Source organism: Aulonocara stuartgranti (genome assembly GCF_965226115.1).
Source record: "Aulonocara stuartgranti genome assembly, chromosome: 16".
Lineage (NCBI taxonomy): Eukaryota > Metazoa > Chordata > Actinopteri > Cichliformes > Cichlidae > Aulonocara > Aulonocara stuartgranti.
Genome location: NC_138952.1, coordinates 23175787 through 23199783, shown reverse-complemented (window position 1 = coordinate 23199783; position 23997 = coordinate 23175787). Strand labels below are relative to the sequence as shown.

General features: G+C 40.0%; 1 protein-coding gene across 13 annotated transcripts in view; it reads right to left on the bottom strand.

Annotated features, from left to right (window-relative positions):
* The window catches only part of mycbp2 (MYC binding protein 2), a 64063-nt gene extending 41293 nt beyond the window's left edge, over positions 1-22770 (bottom strand). For 7 of the 13 annotated variants that reach the window (XM_082508274.1, XM_082508279.1, XM_082508284.1 and 4 more), the window contains exons 1-17: positions 22010-22770; positions 19893-19968; positions 13064-13279; positions 11708-11861; positions 11311-11507; positions 10017-10259; positions 9625-9696; positions 9298-9394; positions 9128-9201; positions 6313-6451; positions 6016-6092; positions 4616-4820; positions 4351-4515; positions 4049-4207; positions 3711-3915; positions 3427-3572; positions 162-272 (exon numbers count right to left, since the gene is read on the bottom strand). In XM_082508274.1, the coding sequence (XP_082364400.1) occupies positions 162-272; positions 3427-3572; positions 3711-3915; positions 4049-4207; positions 4351-4515; positions 4616-4820; positions 6016-6092; positions 6313-6451; positions 9128-9201; positions 9298-9394; positions 9625-9696; positions 10017-10259; positions 11311-11507; positions 11708-11861; positions 13064-13279; positions 19893-19968; positions 22010-22281 (2608 nt within the window). In that variant the 5' untranslated portion in view covers positions 22282-22770. The remainder of the gene's footprint in view (positions 1-161; positions 273-3426; positions 3573-3710; positions 3916-4048; positions 4208-4350; positions 4516-4615; positions 4821-6015; positions 6093-6312; positions 6452-9127; positions 9202-9297; positions 9395-9624; positions 9697-10016; positions 10260-11310; positions 11508-11707; positions 11862-13063; positions 13280-19892; positions 19969-22009) is intronic. The other 6 variants (XM_082508281.1, XM_082508278.1, XM_082508275.1 and 3 more) reach the window with 3 other exon arrangements.
* Positions 22771-23997: the final 1227 nt, after the last annotated feature.

Here is a 23997-nt window from a genome sequence, read left to right as displayed (position 1 = left end):
ATTTATTTTTTTAAAAAGGATGGACATACAATTAAGCCTATTTGTTACATCCATCTCCATAGTCTCTCCTATTTGAAATGTCTATCACAGAAATGTGTCCTTTCTACATCCCAAAACAAACACTTCTTCATTAAAGTTAGTCCCCTAGCTCTGAATCATACCTCTTCCCTCCTCCAACCTATGCCGGCGATTGATCCTCTGTCGTTTCTCCTCCTGGCGGATCTGAATGTGCTCCTCAATGTTGACTCCTGGAGGGGGAGGGACAGGCACAGCTGAAAACAAAAAGGCCGCAGATACAGCCAGCCCAGACAGGATGCAGGAGGAGGAGGGAAGGCAAAGCAGGGCGGAACAAAACAAGACACACATCAATGAATGATGGAGAGACATGATGGAGAAGCAACGACTCTGCACGACACAAGGATTATAACCAAGGATGAGTGACAAGTGCGCAATGTATTCAAGCAAATGCAACAAACATTATGACATGTAGCATAAGCACCATGCCTTCATAAGCTTAGCATACAGTGCTTACATTAAGCCCTGGACAATCTTTCTCAGGTATGTACAGCTAAACATATAGCTGCTACAGTCACATCATCTATATGCATTAAGATTTTAACATGCATATGATTTGTCAGTCTTTGCAGCTTTAAGTGAAATGTAAACAATGCAGGTGGTGTTTAAGCCAAGATGAATATACTGCATGAAGGACAGAGCATAAAGGATAAAAGAAGAGCATATTTTCATGAAGGCGCAACAACCAGCGCAAGTAGCTCTCCAGTTGTTTTACATTTCCCTGACCTTTAAGATGGGGAGTTGTTTAATGATGGACGATGTATCTGATTTCATACTTTGCACAGATTTGGAGATATTGTGATTAAAGCAGGATTCCCATTTACCTGCACTTTAATCTATGACCGATTTCCACTCTTTGATCACCTTCTTATTAAAATGGTTGAGACTTGGTACTATGGATATAGAATGAACAGAACAGAAGTGACTACACATGAATCGCTTTAATCTCAAGTTATTTAAATGTATATCAAATTATAAATAGCACTATTTCTAAGTTGGCAAACAGAGTGCTTCCTCTCTTAAAAACCAAAAGGAACGGCTTTATTATTAATACTGATCCTAAAGTAGAAACAAAAAGGACAACAAAACTGAGTACACTTATTAGGGCTGTTCGATATAACGATATATATCGGATGAGGATATAAAAACGTCTATCGTTTCATTTTACGCTATCGTTTGTTTCGTGGTGTTGCAAATAAACTGTTTACGGCAATATTTTTTCACTGTTTTGATGGTCAGTGTAGTGGCTATATTAATTTCTTAAAGTTCTCTCTTTCTCTTATATTTAATATAACCACAATACTGACGGACAAGCGACTGTTTGTATGTGTTGTTGTTAGCAACAATGATGGTAAAACCATCGCGTGGCTCTGCCGTCCGCTTGTTTATTTTCCACATAAACCTTTCACAATAAAGCTCAAGATCCTGTTGAGACTTTTCAAAATAAACTGAATCACGTGAAAGAGTATGCAGCGTTTACGGATGAGAAGCAAAAAAAAAAAAAAAAAGAGCCGTCAGGTGCTAAAAAATAAACCTTAGACTCAAATGTTAGAACGGGCTTTTCCACGCATCACGCCGTGTAATAAATAATCACAAAGAAAACGGCGGCCATTATAACTTATGACTAAAAATGTATAGTTTCATGCATCTGTTAAAACACTGGACTCCAGGCACATGACGCCCAGCTGGAAACACTTCACGCAAGTCAAGCTGCCCGAGATTTACAGAATTTACAGAAAATGTTAAAATTTTATGATTCATTTCGTCATCGGACGATAGATGTCTTATATCGGGATATGAGATTTTGGTCATATCGCACAGCCCTACTTATGATGTCCACTAAACCCAACTGTATAAACATCAAAATACATAGACCTGTGAACATTGGATCTTTCTCAGTTTGGGATTTATGGGCTTTATCTGTGTTTGCATTATTCCTCAAAAAGTAACCAGAAGCATTAAAAAACAAATAAATAAATAAAGCTACTGCACAATACAGGAAGAATGCAGCTAAACCAAAGCCATAGTATCACTAATGAGAAGAAGCAGTGGTCATCCACTGAGAGCAGACACTATGGATTGTAACTCTGGTCATCAAGAGAGAAAACGAACAATGCGAGGACACTGCATAACACCAGGCTCTATGGATGGTGTCAAAGTAGAGAAAAAATAAAAACAACAAGCTCCTTGCTATTTGGCAAAAAAAAAAAAACTACAAGATTAAACTTTGCTAAAGAACGAGAAAAGAAATGCGATGTCTATTGAGAGCACACATTCTTCAGTCAGATGACATCAAGATAAATCTGCTCAGCTTAAATAAGACCACAACTACAACAGTCAATGCAATGACCAGCAGCGAAGCAGTGAGGTGGGAGTGCGATAATAAGGGGCAGCATGAGAGCTAAAGGTCTTGGGGAGAGAACATTTATAGATGGCAACCATAAATGCCTGTGGATATACTAAAATACTGGCTGACAAGATAGCACCCGGTCACCAGAACCCTTCCAGCATAACAACAATTCGAAGCACACTGCCAAAACCACACAAGAGGAGAAACTATCTCGCCTCACTCGAATCCAACAGAACACCTTTGGGGAGTCTTAAAGAGAAAAATGGAGCAACATAACCACTCTAGAAAAGAGCAGCTAAAACTATTTGTCTCTGAAGAGCAGATTTTTCTTTCCAGAAATTTTGTGCAAGAGCTGTGAAAAGCCATCATTCTAAAAAGTTGAACCTTTTGTTTCATAAAAAAGGAAGAACAACCTTACTGTAAAGCATTTACTGCAAAGTGAATCGTTTGATACTCTAGCAACACTGCACAGGCGTGTACTCACTTCTGTTATGTTGACAGAATTGCAGCCTCTAATTTAGAACTGCCAGACCAGAGGGTAGTGCTGTTATGCACCGCCATCCTCTGTATTTACCACGATTGGATGCCACAGAATAACCACATATACCTCTACTCTCAGCAGTCCATGTAACTTCGTGTTCTCCTGTTTATGCGGGAAATGTTATATCCTGCAGCTTAACAATGCTGCGTGCCACTGTTGCTCTCCCAAATGCAGGTGTAAACCATGCAGAGGACTCAAGGACTTCTTGGAAATGCCGTTTCTCTATTTCTCACTGTGATTGGCAGAGCAATTTCAGAACGACGAGATATGTGGCACACAGAGAGTCCTTTTTTTTTTTAATCCTTACTTGAATATTTCATTGCCCACTCCCTTTGCACTTTTACACTCACATGAACCAAAATAGCATGGGCAGTTCTTTGGCTAGCTCCTTGCATTTGTCACTGCGCCAACACGATTAAAATCTGGGCTTTAATATGCTGGAAGATATCATTTAGCATACCTAACAACAGGTCCAATGGAATCATCTCCTTCACAGCGTCAAAGATGCCTCTCTGCCTGGCCTCCTGACCATCGAGCTCCCTGGCACAGGCTTTGCAACAGCCACACGCTGAGCAGCCAGACTCTCCAGATCCACAGCCACAGATACTGGTTCAAAGTAAACAAACAAAACAGATATTCATATCACTTTTTTTTTTTTTTAATGCAGTTAAAAAGATCCCATCAGTCACGAGTATTTTTTTGGTTCCTAAGAACACAGATGCTGTCCTGACATAAGTCTCTTACCCTCCCGGCACTCTGTCTGGTCGTCCACTACTGACACAACTGGCACCGTAGCCAGTGCAGTCTCCACACACTGTGCAAACCATGCACTGGTCCAATTTCCACTTGTGCATGCCTGGCTGGCACATCATGCTCTTCTCTTCTTTCTCCTCCAACTCATCCTCTAGGTCCTCATCCATGGCTGTGGCCATGTTCTCAACACCAAATGCTACAACAGATATGTCCACAAAAAAAGAAAATCATCAGATCGATCAGAATTTAAAACGGTACTTAAATGGAAAACTCAAATTGAGTGATTTTATTATGTTTATCTGTCTGTGTGTGTTTGTCCATCTTCTCACCTTTTCCTGCCTGGCTCATGGCTCCAGTGTCTCTACCACACTGGCCTTTGTTATTCACCCCAAACGTCCACACTTCACCGTTTTTGGTCAGAACACATGTGTGAGCCTTACCCATGGCAACCTGAGTTACAAAATGACCTTTGAGGTCTGTCACCTGACCTGTAGAGAGGAAAATAATATTGAATATAAAGATTTTAGAGAATGAGCAATTCTTTTGGACACAAATTTTAATTATTGTAGAGCGTTGATTAAACCAGACAAGGGAATGTTGAAATATCTATGCTCCGTTTCTGTCAACTCACAGGTGCTGTCACTGTATATAGCATCTTTGCCAAACATGTAGAGTTCTCCATCCTTGGTGACAATGCTGCTGCTGCCATTGTTGCATGCTGTGTACACGGCTGTCTTGGTCTCCAGTTTGATCATCTTCTTGGGCTTGTACGGCTTGGGCTGTCTACGACTTTTAGCTGAAAAAAAGAACACAACAGACATCACATTTAGCTTCTCAGCCAAGTTGGCTTTCATTCCGGTTTTAACAAGGTGAATGTTTGAAAACAGTCATCTCACTAGATTCTCCATCTTCCCCTTTGCTGGCAGACCCTGTGAAGAATACACTTCCATCTTCAGCCACTAGCAGCGCATGAGAGCCATCATGGCCGACTGAGAACTGGACAATCTTCGGAGATTTCGTAACGGGCAATTCCACCCATTTCCCTGCTGATGGGCCACCCTGTTTTATACCCAGACTCTGGTATTTTCCTGTATAGTAGATCTAAAATAAAACACAAGGAGACTCATTTAAACACATGCAAAAAGACTGAAAACAGTTTGGGTTTTAAAAGAAAATTTAAGATTACAAAATGTTAGTCTGAGGCTCTTATACTAAAGTTTGTTTGTGTGTATGCTGCCAATTCAAATACAAGAGCTTTTAGTCATATATGTAAAAGTCTGGTGTGGTATGCAAAATAATTTTTATGACTCAGATTATCCAGCACTCACTTTGGAAACAACTCCACTACCTCCAGTAGCATTTGAGAGAACAGTAGCATGCATTAAGCATACCCAATCTGGGTCATGAGTTAAATGCTTATACTTTCTTATGGATAAAATTCATCTGTTCCCATTGTACCCATCCACTCTTGGTAATATGCAGATAAAACGCATTGTGAGTTTAGGTCTCTACACAAAGGAATGTGTAACACACAACTATCCTAGACTGCTATCTACTGCAGAAGAGAAGCACACTGTGCCACACTTACAAAAAATAAAAAGGCACAAACAATCACACACCCAAACCACATTCATAGTTAGCATTCTCATCTTATTATACAAGAGAGTATTGTAAACCTCTGATCACTTAATTACTTGTATCGACAGTTTTGATAACACCTGTTGATTCTACTCTTATATAAATTCAAAAACTATAGGAAGCTTCTCTTCCAGTCTGCCTTGTTGTGCCTCCCTGAAGTTGCTGACATTGTACTGTAGGGTGAGACTCACTGCATAGCTGGCTGAAATACAGGAACGCCAGTTCAGAAGCTTTTTAGCTCAGCCTGCCTATAACCACTAATAAAGGCTGTGTCCTGACAGTACAAAAAAGGCAGACATTAAGACATAAAAACAACTCTGTAATTTTGTATTATTTAAAGATAATTTAGCTAAGAGGGCTAGCAAACATTTCCTAAACATAAAGGTCTGTCTTATTAGGCTTTTGTGCAGCTTGATGTTGGAAAATCTGACTAAGGCTAACTATGTACAGATGTTATAAACTGCAGGAATGTTAAATTGTACGATGGGCTTAATGCAGTCAAACAAGCAGGAACACAACTGAGTCCTTCCCCCACCACAGGTTCACCCTTCAAAGTGCCTGGTCTGTCATTGGCAAGACAAAAGCTCTTAAGCTCAGCAGCTGAAGCGCTTCCAACATTCATTTTTGTTAAACATTTCAGACACGCCACCAGTCTCACCTTTCCTGAGGCAGTTTTCATCAGAGCAAACTCCCTGCCTGCTCCAAGCAATGCTGCCTCTTCATCAAAGCCTGTGCCTGAGAGAAGAACATAGCATTTAGAGCCAAAAACACAAGGGGACAGGATTGGAAGTACTGTGCACCATTTTTTTTTAAAAAAGAATCCCATTAAGTTATGAGCAATTTTTGACACATTTGCAACCTTGCAAACACAAGTATACTGCAGAATGCTTCCAGCAGGTATACAAAAGCATGTGAAGCTTTATTACACATATTATCTGTATTTTGCATCACTTACTGATGATGTGCAGATCCTTCTCGAGGTCAAAAAGAGAGATGCCACAAGCGTGCAGACATTTCCTTGCCAGCTTAAGCTGCAGTTCCTGCTGCAGGGCCGGGTCTGAACTCATAGTATAGATCCGTACTACAAAACCATCCTGCAGGAAAGAACACAGCTTAGCTTCATGGCAAAACACTGCAACAGTGTCACGTATGGTCCAGGCCCATTTAACAAAAGACACTTCTGTTTAGAGAAAATGCATCCCTGCTCCCATCATTACAATGGGTCACACCCAAAGTGAATAACTAATGAACTGCATGAAGAATCAATTACTCATTCATTACAACTTATTAGCTAGTCTGCTGACTTAGCCTCTGGGGATAACGGACAATATTTTGGGGGCTTTTAGTGTGGACATCTAGCCCAAAGCTTCTATCTCAATCTGCTCATCATTGTGTATATTAAGGCACATTCAATCACTCTTTTGCTTTTCATGATAGCTGTTTACATGTATGCAGCCAAAGCCCTCTCAAATAAAGTCAATAGATTTTGGACTACAAACAGAAAACAAAAAGTTTTAGGTGCAAAAAAATCTTGTCCATTCTTCACAGGTTCTACTTATTAATCAACTCAGAATTGTGTTTTATATATAAATTAGTGGAGAGAAGTACTGAAATCCCCTTCAGTGACAATATTAATAGCATGGTGTAGAGCGTGACACGCTGATTGATCACATTGATTCATGGCAGAGCGCAGGACATATGACTATGGCCGTGACGATTTACAGAAAAGAAAACAGTAAAAATGGGAAGACCTCGAGGAAATAATTATAAGATAACAGGGATATAACTGAGGGGTGGATGCTGGGACGTGGGACTATTCTGGTTTTCACTGCGTGGTGATAATGACAGACTCATCTAATGTGCTTTAATTTCCACAGAGCAGAGCATATGGGCCTCAAATCATTAAACTCCAACTATAGGTGGTTTAAGCTGCCAGCTGATCACTATAAATGCATATAGCTTCTGAGCCCCATGCAGTACTCCACCCCCTTTGATTAGTGTAGAAACAGCCTTGCTGCAATGGCAGATATATGGATTTCAGAGACTCCCCTCCCCCACTCACATTACAGAGTGCTTATGCAGATAACTGCTTGAGAGAGTAAGCTCTCCAGAGAATACCCACATGTGGTGCCATTTGCCTCACTGCCACACACACACATATACACAACACACACAAACACAGCTGGACCCCCTGTACGGCACAGCTGGTGATCAGCTGAGAGTCTTTTTGGAGTGAGGGAGGGACAGATGCCTCACTGGTCCAGTCAAGTTGAAAAGTTAACCTCATTTTAACTAACAAAAGGAAACGAAGCAGATAGCACTGTTAAGAAGGTAAGGATGTCATTGCACAAGTGCGTGTAAAAATGATTTGTCACTATGAGAATTCATACCAGCTGGTATGAAGTGGCCATCTTTCCCCATTCAATTCAAGTTTGACAATTCAAAAGAGAAGCAAAACAATTCTTTGTATAGCCCTTTTTCCATTTTTACCTACTTGGGGCGGCTTGGTACGGACTGACACAGGTTTTAAGGTTTTCCATTAAGTGGTAATATCTGGTAGGTACCAGGTACTTTTTTTAGTACCTGAAAGCGATCCGAAAATGTGACGTCAGACTGATCAGCACATCTACCATTGCCTTGATGTCTGCTTTTGTTGTAGCGTTCATGTCACATACAAATTATGTCACGGGATGCTTGGCTGTGTTGTTATAACGACCCCACACACTTAGGTTGTACTCTATTGCAATGGAAAACACACTGAGCCGATCCAAGTAGGTACTAATGGAAGACGTGCTTTTCTGAGCGAATCAGCGACTTGTTTTTTGAATCTGGGAACTTCATGGTCCAAGCGTGGTACTCCACTGGTAATCCATAGATGCTATGCAGAGCAAACCAAACAACATATACCGTCCACAGCAGCCACCGTTTTTTTGCTTCTCTTAATGTATTCTTGATATCTGATCGCACGCCATAGCGAACACTGCTGTTTTTCCGTTTGCAAATGTTTCAACTAATTTTCAGTCAGCCTACATATAGCATCCTCACTGCTGGCCTCTGCATTGGTTGAATTCCTTAATCCTGCTTTCTGCAGAGCCTAAAAGCTATGCAAATGGCTATAAATGCAGGGCCATAAATCCAGCAGTTGCTTCTGTTGTCAACAGCAAGTTTCTTGATGCTTCCTGTGTAGTCATCAGATGAGTAGGGCAAGACTTCCTGTTCCATCTGCCAGTCACCGTTAATGAAAGCAGATAACTTTCAAAGGCTTAAAGCTAAATCGTTGTTTGACAGATGATTTCACAACTGCATTTAGGCGAAATACGCTGCCTCTCTGCCTTGCCATGTTAATGGACAATCTAAGCCTGTTCAAACATGATTTGTCTATTGACCATGGACTATAAGCAAACTACAAATGGAAACCAGATAGCTTCCTGCACCGAAAGCCTTTTACCTTGCCTATAGATTTATATTAATGTGAATAAATTTGCAACTATCTTAATTCAAAATTCAAAACTACAATTTCATTAGAATTAAAAAGAAAGTGGGTGCATAATAAAGCCAGCTCTCTCCCCTGTGTTTACAGCAGACTCAGCAGTACAGATGCACAGCTAGCTTCTTCAGGGTTTAGTTAAACATGCAGGAAAAACATATATTTTGCATACTGAATCAGTTTCAGTTTAAGTTCACCACATTCTTCTAAGAGTCTAAAAAAGATGAAGTGTGTTACTGTAAAACTGAATACTGATGGGCTTTAGCAGGAACACTAAACTTACATCTTTGCAGGCTGCAATCTGGTTAATATATTCTCCATCAGTGAAGATGATGTTCTGTCCATCTGAATGCTGACCTGCAAAATTCAATGTGATGGTTAATATACCTGATATTTTGTTCACTGAAAATTTAATGCCTAATTGAGGTGTTTAAATACAAGTCAATAAATCACCTGGCATTGCAACCGTCCCCTCATGCTCCAGAGTCTCAGGGTTGATCTTCAGGGCCGACATACTGTGGTTACTTGTGTCCCGATACAACAAATACCCCTGAAGACAAAACACAGATGATCAATGAAGTCAATGACTAGCTCCAATCGTGTTTATATATACACACACACACACACACACACACACACACACACACGTGTATACGTACATATATACACACATGTGTATATAAATACGTACATACACGTACACATATTTCAACGTTTTCTTTATTCTTATTCAACAAAATGTAAGAAAAATGTGTACATGTCAATATTTGCATTACTCACCTGAGCAAAGCCCAGCCAGGATCTTTTCTCCTTTCGGTTTCTGATTCGAGACGTGGAGTTGTACACGTGGCCCTGTGAGGAATTGAATACACACGAGAAGACAAAAACTAACAGTTACAAGCCTTAAATAAAGTCATACAAAACAAAAAAGGTTTATTTGATGAATAATGAAAATGATCTTAATTTTCACTTTTAAAGCACTGCTGTAAAAAAGTTGGAAGAAAAACCATGTTGCTCCAAACAAATTTTTTTTCCATAAACTGGGTATTTTTAAAAAAATAAAACATTTTGAAGTTTTTTGAAGCCAAGTCATTTTCTGACGCTGCAGAAAGCTTTTGAAAAATTCAAGCAATATAACTGCACAAAGCTGATATGCAGCTCTTGCTACGCACCCTGACAGTGCCGCTGTATCCAGAGCCCACTTTGTAGAGTCCATCCTTGCAGAGCAAATACAGGAAGGAACCATCAGTCTGCAGGAGGCAGCGCTCATCTTCATCAATGGTCACCTCCTTCAGGACCCACTTGTTCATCAAGGCTGCACGTTTGATGCCATTTCCAAACCAATCCTGGATCTGAATCTTTCCCACCAGAACAGCCTGTACACTCCTCTGTAACGCGTTCAGTATGGTGGGAACCTGGTGAGATTTAGGAAGACAAGAAGGAAAACTTGCAGTTTCCTGTACATTTTTTTGTCTGTGGCATTTTCACACAATCTCCCATGGCAGCCATTACACATACTTCTGATCTTACTGTTAACACAAAAGCAAACAAACACAAAAGAAAAAAAGAAACGGAACATAGACAGGCGCAGACCCACATCTCCCAAAAAGCCTGACTGCCATTGTGATGATTCATAATCCAGTTAATACATAAAAGATAAGCAAAGAAGGGGAAAAAACAAATACAAACACAGCCCAGTGTTTATATAGGATAAAATGTGTGAGCCTACAAGTCCCCGCTATGCCACAATCACATGTGGAAATTGCATCCAAATGCAGAAAAAGGAGAAGTATGTTTTCAGTCACAAACCCTTTCCACTTATTAGCACTTGCTGTTCAACTTGGCAAAGAATTCGAAAGAACAGCTTGGTATAGAGCAGAGGAAATAAAAAAAACATTGCAAAAGACAAGCTATGGACAGAAGCAAACAGAAGAATGACTAATTGGCGGAAGAATGCAGTCAGGGTAAAATAATCAAACCGGAGATCAGAGCAGCCTGACATTTTCCAAAACTCAATTTGTGCTGTCCAGACACTGCCCTGAGACTCCCTGCACTGAGAAACGCATGGAGCCAGGTTCCTTTATCCACTTCAGCATGCACTTTGGTAATCAAAAACATGTTTACCAATATGGAGCACATGAGAGAAGGGTTACATGTTCTGGTGGAAAATGTTTAGAAACTGAAAAGATCATATTCAACGGATTCCAGCTTGTGCTTAACCAAAGAGGATCACATAAATGTCTACTTCCAAGACATCTGACTGAGATTTAAACAGATAATCATTTAAATATTGTGAAATCTCAGAATGTACTTGTTCTAGAAACGCATAACAAAAAAGTACAAAGACTAGGGTGGACTGACACTCTTCTTACATTGTCTTTGATTTCGAAAATGAATCATAGACATGTAAAAAGAGTTAAGACACACATGTACAATCAGTCAAATTTGTTTGAATTAGTTGCTTACCTGTATTGTCTGGCAGGCATGACTGCCATTATTTGTAAGAATGGCAGAAACTGCCTGGAGGATCTTCCCCGTGTCTCCCCAGGCCACCACCAGACTGAAGAGGCAGGCACAGGACAGCGCAGTGATGGCCTGTCCCGTTGGGTCATTGGGTCCTGTGCTCCGAACCGTGGTCTCCAACAACAACTGGAAAAGAGACTCTGGCAAAGCAAAACAAATGGTTGGAAGGTTGGCCATTTGAGGAAACAATTAAAGTGTAATATGTAAAGATGGCTGAACAAAGTAATAACGACAAACGTTATATATTTGGTAGATTCAACATAAAAATAAGCATTTTATACTTCAAATACAATATGCTAATTACATTGGAATGCATTAGACAGTACACATACTGCTTTACCTAACACATCAGGTGGCTCAGTCTGGAAGCCCTCAGGCTGTTGTCCCTGCAGCATGTCCAGCAAGGCCTGCAGGCTACGCAGGCACAGCAGAGGGTGAGAGAACCGAGTCTCTTTTATCAGCTCAAAAACCCCACACAGGCCAATGCCAATGATCTGCAGATGCACCAAAGGAACACGGTTTCTATGAGCTAATCAACAACGCACTCCAAGTTAAATTGCTTTCTTTTATATATTTTAAAACAAACAGATGAGCATGCCCTAAAAGGTTTGAAGTGGATGTTTACAGTCAATGCCACTACATCTGATCAGGGCCCCACAGCATGCAGAGGACTACGAAGGACTTAGATTTTGTATAATGACAGACCTACTTGGCTATGTGGAGAAGAGTGGAAGGCATTCAGCATTCCCCTCTCAGAATTGCTTGTTAGTGAATCACATAATGATTCAAATGTCCTTTCATGTCTCATTGAAGAACTTGTTTTGTGAAAGCTTAAAATCAGTGTAACGAATATAGTATAATGGATTTTTTTTTTTTTTAATGTACAGGAGGATACAAATGGCACAGCACGAAAAAATAATGGAAAATTGCAAAACACATAATATTTTTAAAAAGACTTTCAAGATTTTTGTAGCTGAGACTTCACTGACGCTTACGATCACAGTGTTTGTTAGCCACCGTTATTGAGCTAAAATTAAAGATCAAATTGGCAAATATATCAATACCAATCATTTCATAGGTATCAGTGATAAAACAACATTTATCTTAACAAAACTGATTAGTCAGGATTATTTTTAAACAATGAAGTGTGAAACAAAGAGTGAAAGATCACTAGATCGGGACCAGAAGGAGACAAATCCCTGAGAGGATTGCATCGTGATGGGGATCTGGTTTTTAAAAATAAATAAAAATAATAGTAATAAAAAAAAAAGTCAAATCCAAAAATGCTGTGAACGAGGGAACAGCAGCACTCAGTATTCATAAGATGCAAGTATTTTCATTGAGCAAAAATTTTCTGTCATGCAGATTTAGAAAGCTAATTTAGACAGTTTTATTAGAAATCAAACTGTAAAATTTGCTCCCAGGTGTAAATGTCAGCCCGGCAACAGCAGGGGCACAGAGTGAATTTATTTTTCTAACAGGCACACGGAGAAAAGGACATAGTTGGGGAAGCCTCACAGGATTTGGGGTGGGGGTTGTTTGAAATCTCTGGTAACACAAACCTCAATTATGACAATAAAAACAATAAGCCCTAAAGGATCTCACAGATCCATCAAAAGAATACGCTGGCTCGCTTTAGTAGGAAGTGCAGCTAACAACAACATAAGCAGCTGATATTGCTCTTCCTTGCTTGTACCTTTGGCAGCTTCACGGCTGGTTCGCGGTACTCCTCCTCCTCCTCGCTGTCTGAGTCGCCGCTCTGTACCGAGCTCCTGGAGGCCAGCGCCAGGGAGGCCTCTCTTTGCTGCCAGTCCAGCACACAGTGCCGCACGTTGCAGTAGACATTGAATGCAGAAGGGTTGCTGTGTAGCTTGATGTCTGGCACGCAGAGTGCTCCATCTAGACTCTCGGCCTGTATGGAAACAAGAGTGAGGAGGGTCGGTTAGAAAATCCTCATTATAAACCACATTTATAAACTGTAACATCAATATTTATAGTAAAATTCAATACACTTTGGTACAGTAAAATAACTGCTGTACATTGACAAGTAGGTAATCCATTCCTCCTTTGTGTACCTCATGACTCAGTTACTTTAGAAGGAATTTAATTTGGCCCACTGACGATACCCTCCCCACTTCTAAAGCACATTGCCTACTGACCACAACAAATGAGGTAAGAATCCCTCAGAGAAAATCTCCCGAAATCTACACCTCAGGGACTCTGTGCAGATGTTTTCTGTTACATGCAAGTTGAAACAAAATTATATAACCAAAATAAATTGGGAGTGTAAGACGTCTGCTGAACACCATATTTACACGGTTAGTTCCATCACTGTCCTCTCACGTGGTGACTGTGAAAATAAAGAACTCTTCATTCTGCTTCAGACTCCTAAGGACACTTGCTTTGTACAGACTAGGCAAGCGTTTCCCAATTTCAAGAACCGCTCAAGACCATTTTCGCGGTTGCAAAATTAATTACACAATATTCTGAATAAACAGTGCGCAAACGTGTCCTTTAGTCCACTTAGTTCGAGCTGAACTTAAAAGTTAAACTGAAAAAATGCTTAAGGATGTCTTTGCAACAAAAAAGGTGGTGAAATTAAAGTTTTAAAAGGCACTCAAGAGAAAATAAGCTGGCATGGCCAAGTTATTTCTAAAAAAATAAATAAAAAGATAATAATAAACGTAAATCATCACTGTTGTGCAGTGAGGTGAGAAATTTAAAGCAGATAATTCTTCAATTAAAAATATTTTTAAAAATCCTCATTATGTTACACAATTACAATTAAAAGGTTCAATTATTAACACTGAACAGGCAAACAGTCTACAATCTCTACCCATGCCTACTGGGATTAGAAACAAAAAGACATTTTAGAGAAGTCTTGCTGATGGTGCCTCTTGCATGTTGTTTAATTGTGTTACACTAAGTGCTGTTTGTAATATCAAGTCAGCCATCACTGATGTAAACGAGTTGGACCAGTCAACAGGGAGAATTTGCATCCTAATCATTACATCAAAGATTAAGGACTCCAATCCAAATAATCACTGGAGAAACTACAGCTCACAGAGAAACTTGATAAACTAACTGATAAGCTTTCACCATCCCACCAAGCAAAGCATTTTGATCTACAGTCCTGAGGCAACCTCTAGAGAATCACATTGATCGATTGTCCCTCTCTCCCAGTGTTGCACTTTTGGCATCACCGTCACAGAGGGTGATGTCATCTATTTGGGAAGAAAGGTCATTCATTTTCAGCTCAAATCAGCCTCCAGCCCTCATCTAACACTTATGTCTCCTGCTTTCCTACCTAGCCTCTTGTGACCAAGTGACTGTGCAGTATTTACAAAGGAGCACATTGTCTGCACGGAGCACTTAAAGCCTTTTTGAACACAGAAGACTGTAACAACCCATGAAGCAAGGAAAATATGATTTCTGAGGAGATAAAGTAAAAACCGAAGGGTAAGGTACATCAAAATCCTGCAAGCTGAAGCTGTGGGTTTAATGCAAGAAGCTCAGCAGTTTTGGCCCGTCTCTACAAGAACTGGATACCAAGACATTTATTGTTTGATTAATATTTATACAATTTTTTTTTGTGTCTTGCTTCCAAACCGTTCAAGCTTCAACCCTATATTAATAAGCATGAAGACATTATTAGACTAGATGGTCATCTGATTAAATGTAATTCAAAGATTTGGAGTTAATGCTAGATAAAAGAAACCAAAATCTTTAGTGCAAAGAGGTACTTAAATTACAACATAAAGTCGTACCTACGGTTTGTTACTTTATAAATGTTCTTAAATACAAAAAAGAAGGGGAAAAAAAAAAATCTGGTTATATCATGTATCAATTATGTGAATAAAAATGATTTATATGATCAAAACAATACGTTCTGATCGCTATAGACATGTCTCCATCTACATAAAGCAATTGCAGTAGCTTTTATTTAATTTTTAACTGTTACTTCTGCAGCTCATCTCTGTATGACAGCACTAGGCTTTGAGACATATTTGAAGTAGCAGCCAAACTCAATATTGTGGGTTCACATGCAGCACACTTCACCAAAATAGCTTTTTACACCATCACTACAAGAGCCGCAGCAGTATAATGATAAATTAAATTTTTCAGGAGCATTACTCATCATTTCATGCCATTTGAGAGAGCAGTGTGGAGAGCACCATCATGGAGAGTGGTACAGAATTTCCATATATGTTTGCAATACATTAGCAGTCCTAAGCTACTGCAACCAACCCTTTACTGAGCAACAAGAAGTCATGGACCACAGATGAAAGATAAATTGAAGACAAGATATCCTGACTTTTAGTCCATAGCATCATGAATTGCCTAACAGATGTACTCTAAAACAAGTTCAAACCAAACCCCAGTCAGCCTAGCAACTGTCTGTTTTAACTCAAGCTTTTTAACTCAAGAATCTGTACGTGCTAAAAGGTGGCCTTTGATGTAGCATTTGATCAGAAAGACAGAAAAAATAAAATAAGCTGTGAATTTTAAACCAGCTTATGTGTCCACCATCAGTTACCATGGTGATCTAGCCAGATTAAGTGAGAGCTATCTTCAGCTACTTCCAACAATGTAAACTCTGACATGAAGTTCAGCATACCTTGCTAACCCATTAATCAGGTTTTATACCATGTCCCTGGTCTTTTGACAGATCACCTCTGTCTGCTAGACATCCAAGCCTACCTACCAGTGATTTACATTTGTGATTAGGGTGAAATGTCTCAATCAGCGATTTATGCAGGACGCATTAACAAAAGAAATATCAACTCTCTAGGACTGCACTAACTTTATAATCAGACAGAGGTGCCTCCACTACACATGTTAAATTGAATGCGTGGTGCTATACTTGCTGATCATTGTCATCATGTTTTCTGGCTTTGTCCTGCAGTTTCTTCCTATTGGTTGCACATAGTATCATAAATAAGATCAATCATCAGCTCAAAGAGCATCTTTGATTTGTGGTATTTAGTTCTGTCAGCACATTCCCCAAAGAAGGAAATGAGCAATGACGCTTCAGCCTACAATATTTATTAAAAATAAAAATAAAAATGAATTTGCAGAATTGCTTTTGTTCAATTTTGAGGAAGTCAAACAGGAAATCTCTAGATAGACTTTCTACAAAAATCTGTGATTAAGATTGATATAGACTTTTTTGTAATAAACAGATCAGTGATGGGAAACAGCCTCAAAATTCAACATTTAAAGAACTTTGCTATAATTATATTTATGATGATATAGAAAATACTGGACAAGATTTTATCGATTACTGAAGCTTGCACGGCAGTAGCATTTATTAGTCCAAATGAAATGAAGGCCATCTTCCAGCCTTCTTTTCCAATGAGCCACTGTCATTGAGGACAGAGTACCTCATTCAAAATGTGAATCTACTGCTTCAAAGTGCCAGCAGCATTACAGAGAAATAGTAGTGACACAGCATTATATGCAGTGTCACAGAATAAGTCAAATGTAATGTAGGCACAAAAGTAGTAAGATAGCATCTTAACATTTTATTTTAACCATGACTAAAGTGACATCTCCTTGTAACCATTCAAGAACTGCGCAATACTGTCACATATTAAAACTGACAAATATTTTCCACCTGGTTTTTTCTTGGTTCCAGCTTTTAATTGCTAAAGCCCTCCTTTTCCACCACACAACCATGTCATTAGTTTCCATCCACGTTTGCTCTTCCTTTTGACAGGAGCGCTCCAGCAACGCTTGAGTCACTAGTTTACTTTTAGGTCAATCACCAGTTCATCCCCCCTTTTACATCCCTTCAGAGCCTGGATATACTGAACTGTGTGTTTTTGACTTAAGTGGTCAAACAAGTTTGTTGTTTTCACCTTTAGCTAGAAAAGCTTTATTGTATATTTGGCAAAATACTGCGCTTTATTGAAGGGCATGCCTTCTTTTTTCTTTTTAGGTACTAAATTGTCACTCGAGGTTGATGCACTGCTCTCATTCTCAGACATGTCTGGGATTGTGTTGTCATCCTGCCTAGGGAATTATTACTTTGCTCTGATAACACCTTATAACCTCCTTTGTTTTTAACCAGTATTAACCCAAATAATATGGCCCAGCTACCCACACCTACTGGTGACATTTGATCACTTCCTTTCCATTTTGATACTTTATGCACATTAATGTGCTGTGGTATTTATTTCTTCTTCGTTTGTTGAAATGCGTGCAGAAACAGAGACACTATTGATTATATTTGCCACGTCATTCGTCAAAATTATTTCACATTTCCCATGTATCAAAACATTCATACAGCTACAATGTCAAAAAGTAGTTCAAATACAGGAAGTGGTCACATTTATTTAGTGCGGCAACTAAAGTACATGCAATTGAGGACTGGGACAAACACATTAACTCTCAACAGTCCCCAGACTTTATTTCCTTCACATTTATTTATTCATTCATTCATTCATTCATTTTTTAAATGAATTCAATCCAGGTTTTAGATGCCTAACCTTCCCCAGCACTTGCATTATTTCACAAACCACCTGAGAAAGCTGGAAATAGTTTGCAGATGCAACGGTCTGAATATTCTGAACTGGAAATGTGCTCTTTATGGACATTTCCAAACTGTATCTCGCAAGTGCAGAATAGTTGTATATGAATATAACCTTAGGATATATTATTTAGATGTGATGTTTTAGGCATTCCTTTCTTTGAAATCATTAAAGTATTACTTACACAAAAAAAGAACTGTTGCAAGAACACTACATCACCTGTGGTGTGTGACACCTGGTAGGGGAGTTCCTAGTGTACAAAGACAGCATCACATTATCTGCCATAGCATGACTAATTTAGAAAGCCCTCACATCTCTTAAATCCACTGAATGAAATGTCTCACTCTGCCCGTGTTTGTCTTTAATAAGACATTATTATACAAGTTTGACAGTATTCTTTTCAATGTATTACTTTGCACGATTATGTTGGTATTATAATGACAGTTTTTCTAAATGGCACAGAAAACACATTTCACTTTACACAAGACATTACATCATCCTCTTCATTAGGATGATAAGTGTTTATGCTCTGGCTTTATGCTCACTCTACTTTCACGTTTGTAAGCACAGAAGCAGACAGGGAGGGGGGAGAGAAAAGCTTTCAAACCACGCTCTTGTCTGACTACACGAGTGTCAGAGGCGTGAAAGAGCAAGAGTGAGCACAACACATACAAATAGAGCACGACTGCCAGAGTAAGAGCCCACATTTTTATGCCTCCCTGGCAGCCAGCCTTGCCTACCACACAGAATATCTTATAGCGTTGTGAGCAATTCAACCTGAGCTGACTCGGCCACTCTACGCCGGATTGCTTGTCTGGAACACTTGAGGAGAAAGATGACGAAAGAAGTCCGAGTAAAGCCTCTTTTCTCTTCTGCTATTATCATGTTAATCTCTGTTGCTTATGCCTGTAAGCTCCTCAAAAACATAATTTTTTAAAAAAAGTCTAAGAAATATACAAGAAATCATGAAAGGAGACCAAGCTATCAAACACGAGAAAAAATTAATTAAAAAATAATAATAATAACATGAGACATAATCAAAGGTGACTGTGCTTATTGCAGATTTTGTTATTAGGTCTCACTGAGTTTCACACCTTTTTTTTTTTTTTTTTAAGGAGTGACCTGGCCAAGAGGGCAGCAAAAATTGTTACAAACAAAAACCACAAAAACCAAGAGTTGGACAACTTTACAACTGCGTGAAGAAAATGCAGTTTTTATGCAATAAAAAGTTAACTTAAGTCGAGTTAACTGGGACTGAACAGCACCAAAGGCAGACTGCAGGAACTCATGGTTTTGTAGGACAAAAAAAAGATGAGCAGTCCAAGGTCAAAATGTATAAATCTTAGGATTTGTTAACAAATGCTGGCCCTGCAAGGTCTCCACCTGAAAGAGAAACACAACAGCATCATCTGATGCAGGCTAGAATCCCTCTTTGGAAGGAGGAGACTGAAGCAGGAAACAGTTGCCGTGGAGATGTGGAACACATTAGGTTGCTCGGCAACAGGCCATCATGAACAAGTCAGAGCCACTCCCATGTGTCTCTCATTCCGCCTATCCACCACGTCAGCTTCTTGTGTGGACGGGCTTACTGACGCCCGATCGGCCCCGACTTAACGAAAAACAATGTTTGTGCCAAATACCCTCCAGACAACACAGGAGCTAATCTCGCCTTTAATCTCATCCTTAATCTGTTCAATTCGTTCAATAGAGTCAAGCCAGCTAAAAAGACATACCAACACATTTGCAAACATGGCAGTTACGAAATAAAACTGATGTTTTCATTCACACGAGGAGAGAAATTTAAATACATAAAGTATGTGTTATGCTTATTAAATATTTTAAGGAGCACTGAGAGGGTTATGAGTGATTATTTCCTACTACTTTTTACAGAGTAGTAGCAATGTGAATTAAGGATTTACAAGTACAGCAAAGGTTGTCCAAGTCAAAATTTAATATTGCCTAACAGCTTTTAGACATTGAAGTGCCTCTTACCTTTGTTCTTGATTTGACTTTTGACTTGACCTTCTGTCGCCTTTTAAGTTTCTTCTTACTCAATGCCTTCTTTCCCCTGGAAGCAAACAGTGATCCGTTAGTTTTGCAAAACTGTGCTCTTTTTAAGCAAAAACTCTGGACTTCTTGTTAACATTCAAACGATGTAGAAGCTTGCTCAAGCTATCATCCAAAGGTGGAAGTGTAAAAATGAAATGTGCACAACTGGATCACTTTATTTTTAAAGCAAAGATCAACATTGTACTTAAAGAGACAGCACATAGTAACACTTCAGACATGAGGGAAGGTAAACAATTCTTCTTCATGCAAGGTTTCAAACTATTTCAATGTCAAAATCTTAAATTCTTTCTAACGCCCCACGCAACTGTGTCGATTTCATTTTTGTTTCACTCTGCAGAGCGAGCAAAGAGATCTATAAGCACAGTTCATCTTGCTTATTAACCGCCATAAGTGCATCAGGAAATTCACATTCACTGTTGCCTCTCATATCAAACCTTCCCAAAATAGGCACTAGTTTGTTTCTGCAGAAATTCCCCTTTGATGCCTTTGAGCTGTCACTGAAATCTGTTTTGCAGTGACTTTTTGTGGCCAGTCTCTCTTACAAATCCACCTGTCAATAAGATGTAATACGAAGCTAGAAATAGAAACGCCACTAAAATTAGTCACCACAGTTACTCACTACAAAAAAGCATAAAATATTTACAGGTTTTAAGTGTCCTATTTTTTTTTTTACTTAATAGCATAGCTGAATATTGCTTTCCAGCACCATACAAATAGCACGATATCAGGTCTCAATCAAGGCTGATCCAGATACTCCTTTTTAGCAACTTTCTCCAAAGAGCTTCCAAAACAGGCCAACTGAGCATGCCTATGACTTTTTAAATAAGCAACTTCTTAAATAAGCACTTTTTAAATAAACATCTGGTGGCAGATGTTAGTTGAAAAGGACATGAGCAACCAACTAGACAGACTGAGGATTTTCTTCTGCCTGCTCCTTCATATACACCAATTAATTCAACATTTGTTTATAAAAACAGAGTAGCGTTCAGCATTATGTTGGTCCTTGGTTAAAGCAACCATTGTACACACTGAGAACAGCAATTGGATTTGTGAGGGGAGGATGCAGCGATGATCCAGCTATTCAGTCTACAACCTGACTTACTAGAATGACGTAAGTGTATTACCCGCTTATGCTAGAACAGCAAATGAGTTCAGCAAATTCCCCACACATCCTCACCCAAACACGGCTCACGTTTCAAACAAGTGTGAGCACAGTAGCAATAAGCAGTTAATGTTTTGTGTTTGTTTCTTTATTTGTTTGTCGTTTATTTTTTAAATACACAGCAAGCCAAAGTCAGCCTCGTGACTTTTTTTCCTCTCCCTTTAACCGGTTTAAGTTAAGATAACCTGGTGAAAGGTCGGATGCTCCCAATAGCTAGCTCACAATGACGCCGTTGGGCCTAATTAGACACACAACACCACAACTTGGCCGGTGACAATGAAGTAAAATGACAGTTTAATAAATAAATACATAAGTAAACAAATATATTACACAAGTGGGGCGCATGTTTGCATTTAGCCGGATCGCACCTCACTCAAAACATCACAAACTACTCCCATGACAGCTAGCCGGCTAGCTCGTTTTGGACGCGAACCCACCCCACAGAGAGGTTTTTCGCTAGTGGACATGTCTCGAGTAGAAAAAGCTTGCGTTTTAGTCACAGTGTGTCAGTTCATAGCCGAAGCAGTTTGCACCGGGAATGCAAAGCCCTCGCATCAGGGTGAACTAACGTAACGTTAGCTTAGATGGCTCCCATAAGCTAAGGAAGTCGAAGTCAAAATTGCTACCTAGCAAGCTAACCCGCAAACAAATTATAGAGTTCCTGAAATACTACCTGTAGTTAAAACACGCGCTTGTGTGACAAAAAATGAGATGCAACCAGAACCATATATAATAAGAAATATACGTGGAAGTTAGCTCATTGGTATTGACTGACGCACCACTGAGCAAGGGTTACTCTTAGCTTCGTTAGCCTGGTTAGCCCTACGAATGACAGCCCAGCCTCCGCGATATTTTTGATTTCATTTTATCCGCTCACCTTCCTTGATTTATCCCTTGCTCTTTATCGTTGATGGCGGTGGTATAAATCCGTCTGTATCTCTCCGCCAGGGCTCGTCCTGAGAGTAAAAGCTGGTACCGAGTCCGACAATCCGACTGGACTCCGGGTGTCGGGCAAGAACCCATCCCCGAACCGACGGTGGAGAGGTCGGCTCCTGCTCCAGAAATGACCCTGACACCCAGCCCCATCGACGGCGATAAGGAGGGCAGAATCCCACCACCGGCGGCCGCTGCCGCAGCAGCACACATCATCGTTTTGCAGAACAATGCATATATATGTATATATCACACAAAAGATATCACAGCCAAATAATCTCTAGCCATCAGACGCAATCCACGTGTCGATGTATCCGCCACATGTCACATCATTTGTCCGCTACGAACTGCGAAAAAACAACAACGAGCATCCACGGTCCTCAGCGGTTATAAGCGCAAATTGTAGCCAATCTGGTGGTGCAGCTAAAAACCCAGTGTAGTCTTGCGATCCGGCCGCAGCGTCAACACGGTGCTCGACTCCAAGGATGATCCTCTCAAATCATAACTGAAATTTCTCGCGAAAAAGCAGAAACGAAAGCATTCATTTAGAAAAATCGCATTGTCGAGTTTCGTTTTTTGCTTCGTTTCTTGAATATTTCTTGACCCCGGAGAGGCAGCACCCTCAGTTGGGCTGCCATCTTAGCTCCATCATCCCTCCCCTCCCTGGCCGAGCCTTGCGTCGCCAGCATGCCGGGATATTTTCATACGTCTGAACCGAGCGATGCTATCATTGATTTAGCTGATCAATTACTTCTCTGTTTACACAATCGCTGCAAATGCGTAGTTCACTTTTCTTTTTTACATCAGATAAATAATCGTCGAGGCTAAGGACGGCCTCATAGATCAAAGGCAAATCCGCAGGGCTATTTTTTGAACACTGTGCACAGTTGGATTGTGGACATTTAAATTGTAGAAGTCAATACAGCAAGGGCCCCTCCCAGGTTGATCTAAAATTGGCACACACAAATACACAGATGGATTGCTCTTGGAATCGTTGTCCGCAATAAGAGTGGCCTTTAAAAACAGAGTTGCATATTTTTAAAACTGCTTTGATTTTTTTTTTTTTTTTTTTTTTGCGTGCTGCACTATTCCATTTAGCATTGCTCCATTTACACAGTGAACCCTGTGTAGCTGTGAACCCTGCCCTTTGATCTACCTTCTTGAACTTCTCCTTAGCTGGCACCAGGACTGCAGTTATCGATCTGCCGTCCCTCTTAATTGATCTTCACCGTGCTGCTGTGGGGGGATTATTCACTGAGTGTGGTTGTTTTATCTTCTCATTACTGCCTCAGAGTAAAGCTGCACATTACCGAAGTGCGTCAGCTATGCATTACCCAGATTGCGATGGTGATGGCGATATTTTAAAGGGTGACACAGGGGTGCAGGGGAGCTCCAGGGAGAGAGATAAAAAAGAAAAAGAAAAAAGGAGAAACACTGTGTTGGGTAACATCAAAATGGAAGCAAAGGCCAAAAAAACACCCTACTGCAGTATAAGGTGGAAAAGGAAACAGGTGTTTATACTTTCATGTATGATATAGCAACGGATGATGCAATTAGCAGGTCATGTTTCAAACATGCTTCGCTGCATTCCCTTTAAATGTCTGTGCATGTGGAGGGGTGATGCATTTATTTAGGGAGAGAGAGCGAGAAAGAATGACAAAGGGGTACACAGGCCCTAGTGGTGCTTTATTGGCTGCACAGTATTGCAGTGGCCCAATGACAAGAGAGAGGTAGGTCTACTGTCTCTTCTCATAGCAACCGAGAAAGCATCCAGAGATTATCAGTGTCAGAGTGCCAGCATGCATCTGCCATGACAAAACCTGAAGAATTGTGTTCTCACAGCTGTCATGTGAAATATTAGAAGTGAAAAGCAGCTCTCTTGAAGTGCATCATAGCAGTTGTAATTGTCTCTACGTGGCAGGATATGAAAAG